The following is a 17238-nucleotide window of genomic DNA, read 5'->3' as shown; positions in this document are numbered from 1 at the left end:
AAGCTGTTGTCTGGTTTCAGAAACGAGACTGAAGTTTCAAATTGCTGCAATAATTATGACAGCTGTACTATCCTGAAACAGGAGATTGCTTCATGGATATATGGAACTGGTGGTTAGGAAGAATGTGTGCATGGGACTCTGGTAGGATGAAGATATTTCTACTACTAATGATGATAGCAGTAGCAGTGACTTGAGGCTTAACAAGATAGATTTGATTGAATTCCTCTCAGTTCTCTAGATATGGTCGAATTTCAAATAATAACTAGCAAGAAATATTTTTTCATTTATTTCAAACAAGTTATGAGTTTGAAAAACTAAGCCATAAAAACAATTATTGTTTCGTATTGTCAATCTTCTTCTTACTAAAATTTAATAATTCACTAACTGCCTTGAAAAACACACTAAACAAATCCTCGTCGTGACTGATTGTATCTTTTTGAACATAATGTTCTTGAGTAATTTTCTTTTCAACAGAATGAGCGCCATTTTGAAGTATCTCGTCGCAAATCTTGTCAAAATCCAAATGGAACTTCTGCTTGTTGATCAAGGGCACTATTAAGTTATAAGTGTTTATTTTTTTGTTAATCGATTTAGCGATATCTAAATTGCATTTATAGATCCGGTTCCATTTAATCAAATCTTCTGTAGATAAAGGATAAGGTCCCAAGTACTGTCTTTCAGACTTTATATCCTCTTTCAATAACTTTACATCTTGGTCAATCTCTTTGCTCATTGTTATCCACTCTGGTGTGAAACCATTATTGACAAGAACCTGAAATTCGTGAAATGCAGTATTATTTAATTTATTATTCAGAAATGTCATTCCTTAAATGTTTTAATGCAGAAACAGTAGAACAAAATGTTTGGACATCAGTTTACTAACCGGAATACTTTCAGCAAATTTGGATTTTTCATACAATAATTGTACTTATTTCATGTAATAGTCACCAAGGAGCATGACTGAGTTTTAGTTTTTTTTTTTTTATCTTACCAATGGTAATTTTGTTCAATATTGAGTACAAACTCTTACCTCGTTCAGTTTATGAGTAGTAAAATCGACATATGGATTCCTATTCTCTGTATTCAAAGGCTTTCCTTTTCCACTTAAATTCTCGAACTCTCCTTTTGACATCGATTCTTGTATCAAATCTTCCACTAACCTATCAAAACCATATTTTGTTTTGATATCATGTTTTTTTTCATATTGTTGACCTTTTTTCATTAATGTATTCTCAGAAGCAACTGCCTTTGAAATTCTGTGTTCCATGACATTTGTGGCTGCCCGTTGAGCCCTGGCTTGTGCCCATTGCCTTTCACGTTGGTATGGGGTACCATGCCCTACACCTTCAAAACTTAAATATTGACGGTGCTGCGGAGCTGTGTGCTGGAATTAATTAAAGATAAATTGTGTGAATACAGGAATTTACACCAATTTTAAACTTCAATATTGACATAAATAAACTAAATATTTAATGTGGAAATTTTTGAACTGTGATTATGCAAGTTGTCATGCCTTAAGGATATAATACCCAATGTAGGTACTCATATTCAGCAATGTGACTTTCATGATAATGTTGAACCATACAATTAGTACAATTTGCAAAATTACTATAAAATTGAGACTTAGATCACAATTCTCCAGTTTTACATCAATGGGTTCCAGTAACCACTTAACATCAAGTGAGTTTTTCATACTGTCCATGTAATAAAAAAAGATGGATAACCACCAAAACATACAAGTAAATTTTAAAAAATAATAAAAATATGATTACCTTTATGTCATAAACAATTTGTTCAATCTCATCGGTACTGCTTTGGCCAGTGTTATGTTTACTTAACTTTCGAAAAGCATTCTCTATAGCAACAAACTTCTCAATATCAGCTTCAGGGCTTCCCGAATCAGGGTGATGCTTCTTGGCTAATTCTAGAAAAGCCTTTCTCACTACATCTTGTTTAGAACCCAGAGGTATCTTTAATATTTTATAGCAATCCTGAATTAAAATTTCATTATAGTTATACACAGTCTAATTTTGATATCAATTCTAATCATACAATTTTACTATTAGCAGTACGCGGAAAGAGAAAAAGTTGCAAAAACAAAGTATTGCTTCAAAGATTCCTTGCTTAAGAAGCTCAAAGTGTTGAGCAAAATGAAGTCTCTACAGGGTTTTTAAATATTTTAGATTCATTGTCATGAGGGGTTAAGATACTTTGAGTAATTGCATTACATGGGAAGCAGCAGACCGCGAGGTTGTGGTAATAGATATGCGCTGGATTTATCCAATCTGATGTACGATTAATTCTAATGTACATACCGCACAAGACTACATAAAAAGAAGAACATACATAATCCTCGATAAGATTATGTATTTTTTTACCTACCTAAGCTGATAGCCCTAAGGCTATATCAGCGTAACCTTAACTAGTAGGTGAGCTCACGGGGCTCAAACCTGACGACGTTGCTAACACGAACCCTAGCAAGAGCCGTGCTTCGCAGAATCTACCACCGGATCAGAAACGCGACCTACTGAGAAGATCCGGTGAGAAACTCAGTGGGCTGTGTCTGAGGGTTAATTTACTCGTCGAGCCCTTCGTCGCAAGCGACGGGTTCGACGAGAACGATGATCGGTGCTTGAGATACCTAAAAGCACCGTTAGTGGATCGGGAGGATCCGAAATGACGTATTTGGGGCGACGTCGACTGCTTTCCATTCTGTCCGCAGGATCGGGAATGTAGTTACCGGCGGCCACGATGAGAGGGTTCTCGTGTCGTGCCGCTTCATCGAAGTGGCGCGATTATGTATAAAGGTTACGAGCTTGCACTGAGGAAATGAACACGCGAAAGAAAAAATCGATACGCAATATATAGTTTGAGTGGTCGCATATGAGATGTTTGAGCACCAAACATTGATGCTTTAAACATAATTCATACAATAAAAAGTATATTGAAACTCACTTCAAGTTTTTTACCATCTGATGTTATTGATCTTAGTGATTTTATACCGTAATTCCCACGAAGCAAATAAACCGAATCATCTCGAAACAATAAATTGGGCCTTTTCTTCATATTTTTATTGCATAATTAAACAGTTTTTATGATGTTTTGAATTTGTGTTGGGAATTTGACATAATATTTACTTTTTCACTTCTTGAAATTTGTCCTTCTACTTTACTCTTTGGTCTTTGAACTTTGACAATAACATTTTTATTTGACTGTTAAATGACTAAATTCCATAGAGTTACTATTCTAACTGGAGTGCTTACTTCGTTTGACATAAAAACTAAAAATATACTTTATCCCTATGGCTTAAAGTTTATTTTTAAATAGCAAAAGATGTAAGGAAAAACGGTCTGAAAAGAGAATGATTATTAAGTGGTGGTGTCCCTCTCGCACATTTTACAAACAAAAAGCAGTGTTGCTAGCTTAGAGGATTTTCCACAAAATCTCGTAATTTGGACCGCTGTCTTAGTTATCAAAAATGGCTTTTAGTGGTTAGTGGATTTTTTAGTAGCTTGGGCGTTGTTGAAAATTATCGAAAAGGTTAAAATCAATCTACTTTACAGGATTTTAAACATTTTATGACAATAATATATCTAAATACTTATTATTTAAACGATGTGACTTAAACTTAACTAGAAAATGTTGCGACAATTTAGAATTTCCATCAACGTCAAAAATTAAATTGGTTCAAAAGAAACGTACAAAGTCATGGTGAAATTAGTTTCTGATGATGACAATTTATTAAATTAAATTATATAAGAAGTATTGATTATATGATATATATTGATTTTTAGTAGAACATCATATATTAATAAAGCTCATTAACAAAAAAAAAAATTGTTCTATATTAATAAAAACTCTGTTTAATGGAAAATTTAATGGTAGGTACGTAAATTTCTGATGGTTTTCATGTTGAATTTGATGGGAAGCCAGATTAATTGTTGGCATCACCGAAAAAAAGCTATGAATGGATTAAAAGAAAAATGGCGTCTATTTACGTTTGTAGTTCGAAGTTAAAAGGGCACTGATACAGCTTGTGGCTTGTTTTTTTTCGAAAATCGTGAAAGTTTCCGTGTAATTATGGTGAACACTTATATTGTAAGTGGTTTTAAGCGAGAATCCTCTCCAGTTTGTGGAATATCCGTCCATATGTCAGATTCATTGATAAATTTTTACTAGTGTGAGCATATATTTTTAAAATGTGAGATTTTTTTTTCATTATAATATTATATAATATAACCAATATTTTGTAAATAGAGATCAAGTACTATGTGTATTGCGTTATGTGTATTGACTTGTCATTTAAGAGTTATTTAATTGTCTACATATAACAAATAAATGAATTTCAGTTCATTTCATTTTATTACCCATTGTGTTGTATTTCTTAAAATATAACTAGTAGACTTAATATATACGTGTCATGAAAATAGCACAGAAGTAAAAATACAAGCAATTTTAAATCAATTGAAGATGTGAATGTAGGAAAAGAGCACCCGATACGCGCAGACCATGTGTGTTGTGTCTCACTCAGTGTGTCAAATATTAATTTGCACGGCCCACTTAGCCAGTACATTAAAGTAGGAATTGCGTAATTAAGTTCAACATAATATTCAAGTCGCGGTTGAGTATTCGGACGTTAAACATGAGTTTGAAGAAGTTTAAGTAATAGAACTGAGGTAATGATGTTTGTAACAAAACTCAGTGCTAGATTTTCGACATCGCAGCAATTTCCAAAAAAAAGCGTCGAAAAAAAGTCACCATGACGACGAAGCAATGTTTAAAATTGAATTTACATAAATAAACTGTTGCAAGCACGTGTTTTGTATTTACATAGGACTACACAGAATTACTTAAGGTAAATTCAAAACTGATGCATGCGTATAATTTTGTCCTATAAATAAATTTTATATGGTCACCACATTAGACAAGGACACCGCGACCAAAAAGTATTCTCTTTCGAGACCGATTTCTCGGCATTAGACAGCACTCCAGTTGTAGGTACTTATTAACTCCATGCTAAATTCACTGTCAAGCTTTCCGTATTTAGTCGAGCAAAAATGTAACAAGCCTGAATGTTTTGAAATGTTTAATGCAAGTTCTACGGTAGACTTTACAAGAATTTTAAGAGGCGCTCAAGTATTCAGTAGTTTTAATTTTTATATTCTCTATTTGTTCTGGCGAGCTCATTGCCTACATCATAAATATTGGGTATTTACAAAAAAAATGTCTATAAAGATCGATATTTATCAAAGACATTGAAATTTTCAAGAAATCATCTTATCGACATCCAAGTATCGAGTATCTGAGTTTCAAGTATCGTATGTTGCATACCTGACCTGAGTTGATCCCGACCCTGATACAAACACCTCCATTTACGATGACTGGCTCTAACACATTTTCCATCTCGTCCAGCAACACGATAGGACGATATCCTAAGAGTCAGTGCGTATGGCTATGGCCTTAATCAGTAAACGAGTCTATCTATGTTGCAGTGCAATAGAGGCCGTCTTGACTCAAGGCAATGTCCATTCTCTAGTGTGCCGAAAAACGTCGTGTATCGTCTGGACCGGGAGTCACATCCTTCTTTCTTATTCTGGACCTTCTTTATCGCTTTATGTCACGAGCAACTGTTCTGCATCCTCCTCAATATCGTTTGATGAAAGACATCATAGCAGCCAAGAAATATATAAAAGGGGGATCTCATTCAACAGCTGGATGGTATGAGGCAAAAATGATTTCACACTGTGTATGAGTTCCAGGTTCTAGGTCCCGGGTAGGAGTCAGTAGTAGTATAGATTCAAATCAAAATAATTTTTTATTGTAACATATTTCATTACACTATACAATTTCAATTAAATATTTATCAAAGACCTTAATATGAAGTTTTGGCTGAAAAGACTATAATCATAACCATAGAATTGCTATAAAAAGCCTATTTTGACAACTGATTTGTGTTTTGATTGACATAATGACACTATTTTGTGTGAGTAAAAAGTAGGTTGTAGGTATTAAGAAGCGTGAATTTAATTAGTAATAAATTGTTTTCGTGATATACAGTTCTATTGAAGGGACCTAGGTTAATCTGGGATTAATTTTCCTCTGCTATGTTTTTACTTTAACTCGGTGTATAGTGTGAATAGTTTTAAATTTCTACAATGGTTTTAACTGTAGATGAAGTGAGTAGGCGCTATCCAATACACTGGTTGGTTTGGAACAACCAGCACGATGAGCTGAAGACGAATCTGGAAAATAAAAAGGTAGTGGGTCTGTGTTTGACATTATTTTATTTTATTATTATTTTTCATCAAAACAAAATAATTTTGCATACTAATGTTACAGTCGGCGTTTTGTACTAAACACATTTGTACTATACAATTTGTATATGTGTTACGTGATAATTACTGATAATAAGGAAATTAATCCAAAATAGTTATTATGATATTAGTCACCATGAGTTGATTACCTCATGTGCCACCTGATATTACCAGAACCCATAAACACAATGCATATACCATATCTACCATAGTAATAGATAATAATAAGTAAAGTTAGTTAATCAGGACATTTGACCTTGGAGTGGAAGTTTTACAGGTGTCGAGTACATATTTGCTAAATACATATTTCTACTATTTTAAATTCCTATAAGTCTTGAGCCCTTCCATAGTCATTATTGCTTTCATTTAATTTCACTGTATATTGACACACTGGCCATCATAACTGTTAGGGCACATAAGTTTTAGAATGACTAAGAAGCCAACAGGATGCTTTGACGTAAATCTTATTAATACAAAGAAGCCTTAGCAACCCTTCATAAAGGTCAATTTGACTGAATTAATAGGGTAAGTAGACAAAATTGTGAGCCTAATTTGCCTCATTAAAACCATAACGTTTGAAGTGCCATAAAAAACAAATCATCCTTATGGATTTAATTTAAAAGTTTTTGGTATTTAGCTTTAGAACAATTCAAAAGGCTGTAATGATTGATATGATTTAAAAAAAATCAGTTCTTTAAGTGTGTGCTGTTATCATTTATTTAGTTTTCAAATCTGAATCATGTATTGAATAAATCAACCAAACAGTCTAAAATACCTAAAAGTTTCCAAACATGAAATAAATTTGACAAACAGATGGATGCCCTCCAATATGGAGTCCTAATTAAATACATACCAAAAACACGTATATTCAGTTAGCACAATATTTAAAATGTCAGTTAAAAACCCCCTTCGTCAGAAGTAACCACAAAAACTTGTAACTAATTTTAAACAGTCTAAATAATGAAATCAAAATAGTAAACATGAGATTAAACCATAAAATCAGTTTTATTTACATTTCGCAAACACAAAAAAATGTATAACATTGTGTAATTACGATCAAGCCTGTAAAATTTTTTACTGGTGGTAGGACCTCTTGTGAGTCCGCACGGGTAGGTACCACCGCCCCGCCTATTTCTGCTGTGAAGCAGTAATGCGTTTCGGTTTGAAGGATGGGGCAGCAGTTGTGACTATACTGAGACCTTAGAACTATATCTCAAGGTGTGTGGCGCATTTACGTTATAGATGTCTATGGGCTCCAGTAACCACTTAACATCAGGTGGGCTGTGAGATCGTCCACACATCTCAGCAATAAAAAAAAAAAATTATCTGTTTTGAACATTGATTGATTTTTGTACAGTGATATTCAGTAGCACAATGCAAATTTGTCACACCTACTTCTTTTATAAAAAGGGATGATATTCCTTCCCCACATCCAACAAAACGGCTGTGAGCATCCTATCGCAGAACTCAATAAGCCAATTTAAATAATTTTACCGTTAAGATTGGGTGTCTTGTGAGCTACCGAGTCTGTATCGAGCTTCTGCTGCGAAACAATGACGCATTGATTCAAAGAAGGGACAGCTGTTGTACTATAAAAAGTGAGACATAGAGCTTTTGTCTTTAGATAAATAGGGACATTTATGTTCTGACGTTCCAAATACATTACAATTTTCGTGGTCACGGCGACTAAGACGGTGGTCCTCGACATTTGAATATTGTACCAACTATTATGAACAGATCTTTCATAAAAAATTGGACATTTACGTCACTGTGCATAGAATAAAATGTAGTGCTGACCTTAATTATACCTACTAATCGCGAAAACTAAAGAAAGTATTATAAAGCCATTTTAATTGTACATGTATATCACAAAAACTAAATAGGTAGAGAACTCTTTTTTTTTTAATAGATGTGTGGATGAGCTCACAGCTCACCTGGTGTTAAGTGGCTACCGGAGCCCATAGACATCTATAACGTAAATACTGCCACCTACCTTGAGATATGAGTTCTAAGGTCTCAGGATAGTCACAACGGCTGCCCCGCCCTTCAAACCGAAACGCATTACTGCTGAAATAGGCAGAATACTTACTCATGCGGACTCACAAGAGGTGCTACCACGACTACTATACTATATGATTCAGGGACTACTTGCCATATAGGCCGTAGCCTCGTTCTACTTGCAATGACAATTTAAAAAAAAAGAAGTTTCCATAGACAAACTTAAGTAAGTACTAGACATTATTCTTTTCGTTACAGTATACAGAAGAAGAACTAGAATTGAAGGACCCGCGCGGTCGAACCCCTCTGTTGCTGGCTGTCACTCTGGGGCACACAGAGTCCGCCCAGGCTTTAATAGACGCCGGTGCCGACGTCAACTGTGAGAAAGACGGATGGACAGGTTAGTTTAAATGTAAAAAGGACCCGCGTCCCAATCAAAACCATGTATCCAATGGATTCACAAGTATAAGGCATAGCCCAGAGACCCTCAGAAAGTTGTCTTAATAAACAATTGAATGCGATTTTTACCAAAAAGAAGATCGAGATGATGTTTTTGATGTGAATTCAGATTTCGATTGAAAAACGATTAATAAAAATAAAATAAAAATGATGCAAATTTATCAAAAAAAAAAACTAAATGTATTTATTATACAAATATGTAATAAAAAATAAAAAAGGTTCTGCGCTAATCGACCGTTGAGTTGAAACGGGCTTTCTTCTTTTTTCTTTTTCTCCACCTTATCCCACTAGGTGGGGTCGGCACAGCTAATTTTTCTCTTCCATTCTCTTCTATCAGCCGTCATCTCAACACTCACTCCTCTCTCTCTCATATCGTCATTCACACACTCCATCCATGTCTTCTTTGGTCGACCTCTTCCCCCTCTACCTTGCACTACCATTTCCATACATCTCCTAGTCACATGCATCTTCTCTCTACGCATCACATGTCCATACCACGCTAACCGGCTTTATTCGATTCAAATTGAAACTTAATACGTTAAAATCCGTTAAATGAAGCATTTTTCGTACTTAAGGAAAAGTTTTCTTCATAATACCCTTGCTATCGACAAATGGGTGTTTTTATATACATATATAGATTTATCGATAGTCATTAGTCACAGCGGAGCGTAGCCGAGTTTCACTAGAAAAAAATATAAAGCTGAAAATATCTAGTTGATTGTTCGTATGCAAATAAAATTGTGCGTGTTATTCTAAAGAATATATTACCATAATAATATGAATTTGCTTTACTGAAATCGTAGTACGAAAGGAACTACCTAATGAAAGTTCGATGACCTCGCGAGCCCATAATGTTTTCTGACGTGTTAGCAAGAAGAATGTCTAAAAATAAAACCATATGCCGAAAATCTTAATAAAGTCGTCTACACGTTGTTCACACGAGACAACTTTAAGTCAATTAACAGCTTAAAGTAATTTGAACCCTCTGAACTGACTTCTAATCGAATATACGATGAAATTAGATTGACATGTGACGTTAACATAAATCATACCCATACGACCACACTGCTAAATTATAAACCTCCGTTTACTTTGTCGTAGTCGAGTATTATACATGAAATATTATTATCTAACTAGTGGTCTCCCAGTAGTCGAAATTCGATCATAATTAATTTAAATTATTAGTTTGAACATTATTAAAGTTCAAAAGTCAAAGACTATGGGTTCTATATTAATTCTAGGTTTCGCCAAGGTTACATTGTAGACAAATAATATCAAAGACAAACAATATTAATCTATTCTCAATTTGACCACAGACTAACAATAAACAAAAGAATATATGTATGCGTGTGTTTGTCAAATACATGGTAGTGTGTGTCATATTTTATTATTGATTTAATGTATTTTTATGCATAATTTTAAAGAATATTATTGCTTAGAAAGATATTAGCATTCTGCACTCTATTCTATATTCTCTATAAATGTGGGAAATTTCATTCTCCTCCGTCCGCGCAGTTTTCGCATATGGTACAAAGTTTTTGCTTTACGTATTAATATATAGATAACAATTGAAATAGTTGAAACTTTGTGACTGAACTCTTTTTCCACATTGTCAGAAATAGGCAAGACGAGATGCTGATACATATTCGTGCTTGCTTACAATACACACTACCCTACTGGAGATTACGCAAATTATTAAATTGCTGGTACTTACTGGTGGTAGGACCTCTTGTGACTCCGCACGGATAGGTACCACCGCCCCGCCTATTTCTGCCGTGAAGCAGTAATGCGTTTCGGTTTGAAGGTTGCGGCAGCCGTTCTAACTACAATGAGGCCTTAGAACTCTTATCTCAGGGAGGGTGGCGGTATTTACGTTGTAAATGTCTATGGGCTCCGGTAACCACTTAACACCAGGTCGGCTGTGAGCTCGTCCACTCATTGCGTATCTATGCAATAAAAAAAAAAGAAGACAAATTCAATTTAATTTTTAACGTAAATCACTAATTCGTGTCGCAGTGCTAACTTGTAATTATAATCGCACGGCATATATTTGAAACTACGGTTTAACTCCTCTATAGCCGTCCAAGAAGCCACTTCGTCAGGAAACGCTGCTCTCTTATCCCTGGTGCTATCTCGGAGGGACTACCAGCGCCACGTGCTACGCTCCTGTGGTATCCCAGAGCTGCTGAGGAAGCTGAGTCTGGCACCCGATTTTTATGTTGAGATGAAATGGGAATTCACTAGTTGGGGTGAGTCTTATGTCTTCTTTTTGTCGTAATTATCTAAGTTTGACAATGTATAAATTTATTTTGTAATATACGAAATAGTTATTCCGTGCTGCCGAACCCAGTTATTGTATTTGTGGTCTAAAGGATAAGACACTAATGAATAAATGACACTAATGAATACACTAATGACAAGAATGACCCGGTGCACTCTTATTTGTTTTACAGAGTTATTTGGTGCGCCAACGGTTCGCATTTCCCGCTATTATCACTAGCACATTTTTCTCTAGACGAAGATAAAATAACTATATTTTTTTAAAAATAACCCCTAGAAATCTAGATTTTTCTTATTTTTATCGTTGGTATGGCGACGTCTTGTGAAGCGCCCCATCATGCAAACCACTAAGAAGAATATAGAATTATAGAAATTGATATTTATGTTTTCTCCATGGAATCCGAAACGACTGGGTCGATTTATATGAAATTTTATCAAGAAATCTTCAAATCGACCTAACGGGTGATCCTCTGAAATTTGAGAAGCGTGTGATTGTTTATAACATACTCGTGGAATCTCAAAACACGTTCATTGTTTCGCCTAAAAAAGCGCCAAGAAAAACTAGCTTAACAAACTCAGCATGCTTATACCTAGTCAGGTCATAAATTCTGTCACATGTTTAATGTAAAATAATTGAAATAAGTTTATTCATTATGTAACCATTCATATACCAAAATGAACTTAACAAAACATAGATTCTTATGACACTAAAGTTTATTCAAAATGACCTCCGTGATTTTGAATACAGGCCTTCAATCTGCGCGGCCAGTCGTCTATCGCAGCACGAACGAGGTCCATGTCAATATCGGCGGCTGCCTTAATCAAGGATGTCTTGAGTGACTCCAAATTGGGATGAGGCTTTGAGCACGCCTTTTCCTCCAAGTGTTGCCATATCTTGTAATCTAACGGATTCAAATCTGGACAGGAGAAGGGCCAGTCTTCGTGCCGGATGAAGTCGATTTCACGCGCCGCCAGCCAGTCTTGTGTGCTCTTCGCTCTATGAGCTGGCGCCAAATCTTGTTGGAATACCCAGTGCCTGTTATTGAACATGGTATGAGAAACAGGTTCCACAAGGTTCGTCAGGACTGTATTTTGATACACAACTGCATTCGTTTTTACACCTTTCTCACAAAAATGTACCTCTGTTAAGCCCCAATAAGAAACTCCCAACCATACCATGAGCGAGGATGGAAAATGACCTCGTTGGACACGCGGAATACGGTTGCTCGCTTCTTCACTACTGTGTGCGTACACCTTATCATTTTGTTTGTTGTAGCTCTCTTCTACGGTAAAAAATTTTTCATCCGAAAAAAGAATTTCCCGATATTTTTTTCCCGCGTACCGCTTCAACAAAGCGCGGCATCTCTTCAGTCTCAGGTCCATTAGACGCGCATTCAAACGATGTCCTGTTTTTCTTCGATATGCCCGAAGCCCTAAGTCTTCATTTAACACCCTTTTCACCGTGGTTCTGCTTAACCTCATCTGAAGGGCCAACAGTTTCTGCTTACGTTTGGGATTTCTTTGAATTCGCGCCTTCACAGCTTTTATCACTGCTGGAGTCCTAACAGACCGAGGGCGACCACTTCTTGACCTGTCATCTACACTAGAGTCTTCATTGTATCGTTTGATGGTACGATAAACGAATCTTTTGGTTATATTCAAATTTTTCAGTATGTTAAAAATTTTAATTGGCGCGTAACCGCAACGATGCAACGCAATAACTGCAACACGGTCTTCTTTAAGCGTCTACTCCATATTTAAAAATGAGTAAAAATTCTAAAAGTATACATTTTTATTTTCATGAACAATTCGAGATTCGAATTCAATAAACTTTTTCGTGGCCAGCATTCTAAAAGAAAAGTTTTTACTGTGTGACAATACTTATGACATGACTAGGTATACATTATTTTTAATTATTTAATATGTTGGGTTGATTGGAATGTAATTTGTTTTTTTTTAAGAAATTTAGCTTATTAAGCATGAACGGTTGAATTCGTTAATTTTACTTAATATCTAAGTGGACCCGCGAATTGTTAATCATGTCATTCCCCGTCTACATCAATCCTATCGTCGGTGACGTCATGCAACGTTGACCCACTAAGTTTCTCGTCTTCTCAATGGGTCGCGATACCGATCCGGTGGTAGATTCAGCGAAACACTGCTCTTACTAGGGCCAATGTTAGTAAACTCTCTCAGGTTGAGCCCGTGAGCTTACCTACCGGAACGTAACTGAAATAGTCCCTTAGGCTACCAGAGAATAGGTAGAAAAAAAACGTAATGGAACGCGTGTATTTTTTTTTGTTTTTGACAATTATCATATACACACAGATTTCTTTAGTTACCCGAAGTCATGTCGCGTGTATCATCCCTGACATATGGGGAACCTCTCCGAAATCGAAAATCGGGGTAAGAGCCTGTTAAATAAAAGTATGTGTAAGCATAAGCACTTGTCATTTTAGGAAATTCAAATTTCGCGACCGTCTTTTCTCGCGTTCCATCGATGTCGTCATCCCCGCGCTTCACAATTTATATTGTGTTACATTGCGTACTAAACAATTGCTTTTCTAGAAAAAATTCTAAGACACACTGTATTTTGCTTTTGCCGATATATTTTTTTAAGGCTTATGGTGTTTTTAGGTACTCAAACACTGGTTATCGTTCTCGTCGAACCCGTCGCTTGCGACGAAGGGCTCGGCAAGTAAATTAACACACAGACACAGCCCACTGAGTTTCTCGCCGGATCTTCTCAGTGAGTCGCGTTTCGGATCCGGTAGTAGATTCTGCGAAGCACTGCTCTTGCTAGGGTTCGTGTTAGCAACAACGTCAGGTTTGAGTCCCGTCAGCTCACCTACTAGTTTGAGTGAATCTAGAATTACCCCTCGAGGTTACTAGGATAGGAAGGAAAAAAACAAAAACAAAATTTGATGAATATGACTATGTAGTGTGTGTGTAACTTGAATAAAATCTTATTTCCAGTGCCTTTAGTATCAAGAATGTGTCCGTTCGACACATATAAAGTGTACAAACGCGGTGCCAATGTTCGCGTGGACACGACTCTCATAGGCTTCGAGAACAATCACTGGCAGAGGGGAGATCGAACTTACATATTCAGAGGTCAAGGTATGGTTGGTGAAACTCTTTTTATTTTTTATATGTTAAAATACACATTGCTAAGTTATTTTTGCATTGACTCCTTTCATCCATACGCTTTGCTTTGGCCTAAGCACTTAGAAAGGATTCAAGTATAAAGTTAAAAAAAGAGGGTCCGAATTGTTCTGAAAACATGTAGGTACAATTATTTAGCTAGCTCTAAGGTTTTGGTTAGAATTTTTTTCGATAATTTCATAAATTGTTGTGGGATTGTTAAAGTATGAACAAAGACTCATATCCGGTACTGAGTATTATATAGCAATGCACCGGTGTTCGAATCCCGCAGGCGAGTACCCTTTTTTCTAATGAAATACGTACTGCACAAATGTGCATAATTGACTTCCACAAAAATCAAACCCGCAAAATTATAATTTGCGTAATTACTGGTGGTAGGACGTGTTGTGCGTCCGCGCGGGTAGGTACCACCACCCCGCCTATTTCTGCCGTGAAGCAGTAATGCGTTTCGGTTGCCGTTGCCGTTGTAACTATACTGAGGCCTCATATCTCAAGGTGGGTGGCAGCATTTACGTTGTAGATATCTATCAGCTCCGGTAACCACTTAACACCTGAGCCGTGAGCTCGTCCACCTATGTAAGCAATAAAGGCGCTCGGCAGGTCGGTCGGCCAGCCTGGTGGAGTTGGACCACGAGGCTGGCACGGCGTGGTGCGAGCGCGTGGAGCCGGCGGCGCCCGGGGCGGAGTGCCCGGCGCCGTCGGCCCGCGCGCTGCAGCAGCGCCTCGCAGCGCCCATCTCCATCAACTACCTCGACACGGACAAGATCAGCTTCGAGAGGTATCCTCGCCTCCTTGACGTCAGACCGCGAAAGATCCGATATACGAGACTGCAACATTCGGCAACATTTCAAATTACTATTGATTTTTAGACCGTTTTCTCCATCACAAAAAGAAACTAATCACGAATTCGTCATATAAGAGTTTGAAATTAGATCCGACCTTTTGTCTCTGACGTCTGGATTTATTCTAATTAACTTTACACTATGACATGTAAATTATTATGACATTTGACCACAGAAACAAATCTCTGCGGTAAATTATCAAATAATTTTTATCACCATCTTATGTTTATGTTGCTGTCAATGTCAATGCAGTGGACAACACAACGGGACACCCAATACCGTATTACGACTTACATCTGTACATATTGAAAATAAACTTTCTTTTCTCTTGAAATACTGGTAATACTGGTGTTCGATTCGAACCCAGCGACCTCGTGGCAGCCTAGGGCTACGGAAACCAGCACGAGGTGCGCGTCGAACATGTGCCGCGATTCGCGGCGCCGTATGTACTATTTTAACAAAATATCATGCAATCACTCACCGGAACCGATGCCTTCGTCTTCTCACGCCGTATCACATAGGGAGAAGGGTATAGGGCAGGAATGGATAAGGATTAGCGATGATACACAACTTTAGCGTAGACCGTCAATATACAGGTACCGTCCCGTTCGAGAAGCAAGACAAAGTGACAGATGTCAAATCGCGACGGCACCGTCAAATCGCGACCCGTGTTGCCGTGGTAAGAATTCGAAAACTAACGGATTGGTTTCGAACAGTCACCCGCCCGGACAGGTCCCCTACCTGTCCCTAATCAACTGGCAGCCGGGACAACGTTGTGACCGCTCGTTTGAGAACCGAGTCCCCGACCAGAACCTCTGCAGACCGAGGGGTCCCATCCTTACCGGGAAACAGATTAACAATGCGCCCCCTACGCCAACGCAGTGGCGGCAGGTTAGCATCCTTAACCAACACAAGGTCACCGACGTGAGGGGGACTGGTTCTATCCGTCCACTTAAAGCGCTGCTGGAGCAGATGTAAATACTCAAGGGACCAACGTTTCCAAAAATCTTGGGACATCTGCTGCAACATCTGGTATCGCCTCAACCGTCCAGGCTTGATATCCGAGAGGGGATACTCCGGCAACGCATTGAGTGGCTGTCCTATCAAGAAATGGCCTGGAGTTAACGACTCCAAGTCATTCGGGTCTGAACTGAGCGGGCACAACGGCCGCGAATTAAGTACCGCTTCAATTTTACAAAATACCGTAGTTAACTCCTCAAAGGTGAGCGAGGTTTGCCCTATCACGCGCATCAAGTGAGTCTTAGCCGATTTTACTACTGCCTCGAAAATTCCACCCCAGTGGGGGCATCCTGGAGGACTGAAGGTCCACCGAATACCGCGACGAGAGAGGGCCGTTTCAATATCCACCTGGTTATTGTTCAAGAAATTTACTACATCCCGCAAGTAACGGTCCGCACCTACAAAATTCGTTCCGTTATCGGAGCGTATCAATTCGGGTAAGCCTCGACGGGACACAAATCTATCCAAGCTCGCAATAAAGGCTTCAGTTGTAAGGTCGGCAACAACTTCAAGATGTACAGCTTTGGTTGAAAGGCAGACAAAAACGCACAGATAAGCCTTAATTAACCTAACATTCCGCAAACGTGAAGCCTTGATCATGAAAGGCCCAGCGAAGTCCGTACCAACTCCAGAAAACGGCCTCATCTTCTTCACTCTGTCTGGAGGCAGATCTCCCATCTGAGGCTGCATCGTAGACGCCTTAAGCCGATAACAGGGTAAACATCGGAAAAGGACGCTCCGAACCGTACGACGCCCTGACAGAATCCAAAATTCCCTCTGGAGGGATGCCAACAGCGCATTGCAACCGGAATGCGAATTTGCGATGTGGCGATCCATCACCAACAGGTCAACTAACTGGCTCTTCTTGGGAAGTAAAAGAGGATGGCGCGCCGAATAAGGTAAATTGGAGTTACTTAATCTACCTCCCACTCGAATCAGCCCCTGGCCGTCTACAAAGGGGCTAAGACGAGCGATAGCTCCACGAAGCTTAGGGCGCTTAGTCCTTAGCGCCTTCAATTCTGAATGAAAGCTGGTGGCTTGCACAACTTCAATTAATTTCAGCAGCGCCTTCTTCCGCTCGATGGGACACACAACAGGTGTCATATTGCGTTGAGACACCGACAAACGACAATTCCGAATAAACCTCAAAATCCAGGCGG

At 38.0% G+C, this 17238-nt stretch overlaps 2 protein-coding genes across 2 annotated transcripts in view; one reads left to right on the top strand and one right to left on the bottom strand.

Moving 5' to 3' along the window:
- Positions 1-225: 225 nt before the first annotated feature.
- LOC101744834 (dnaJ homolog subfamily C member 28) lies at positions 226-3084 on the bottom strand. The gene is given in 4 exon segments (NM_001309612.1): positions 226-772; positions 1031-1384; positions 1773-1991; positions 2956-3084. Coding segments are annotated over 4 exon segments (1125 nt in total). The 5' UTR covers positions 3067-3084; the 3' UTR covers positions 226-331.
- Positions 3085-5970: 2886 nt separating this feature from the next.
- The window catches only part of LOC101735737 (ankyrin repeat domain-containing protein 13D), a 56457-nt gene continuing 45189 nt past the window's right edge, over positions 5971-17238 (top strand). Inside the window, exons 1-5 of the mRNA XM_038012372.2 lie at positions 5971-6257; positions 8571-8712; positions 10850-11020; positions 14028-14171; positions 14817-14994. Of these exons, the coding sequence (XP_037868300.1) occupies positions 6156-6257; positions 8571-8712; positions 10850-11020; positions 14028-14171; positions 14817-14994 (737 nt within the window). The 5' untranslated portion in view covers positions 5971-6155. The remainder of the gene's footprint in view (positions 6258-8570; positions 8713-10849; positions 11021-14027; positions 14172-14816; positions 14995-17238) is intronic.

Source organism: Bombyx mori, chromosome 8 (assembly GCF_030269925.1).
Source record: "Bombyx mori chromosome 8, ASM3026992v2".
Classification (NCBI taxonomy): domain Eukaryota; kingdom Metazoa; phylum Arthropoda; class Insecta; order Lepidoptera; family Bombycidae; genus Bombyx; species Bombyx mori.
The sequence above is the reverse complement of the archived record's forward strand: the minus strand, read 5'-3'. Positions and strand labels throughout refer to the sequence as shown.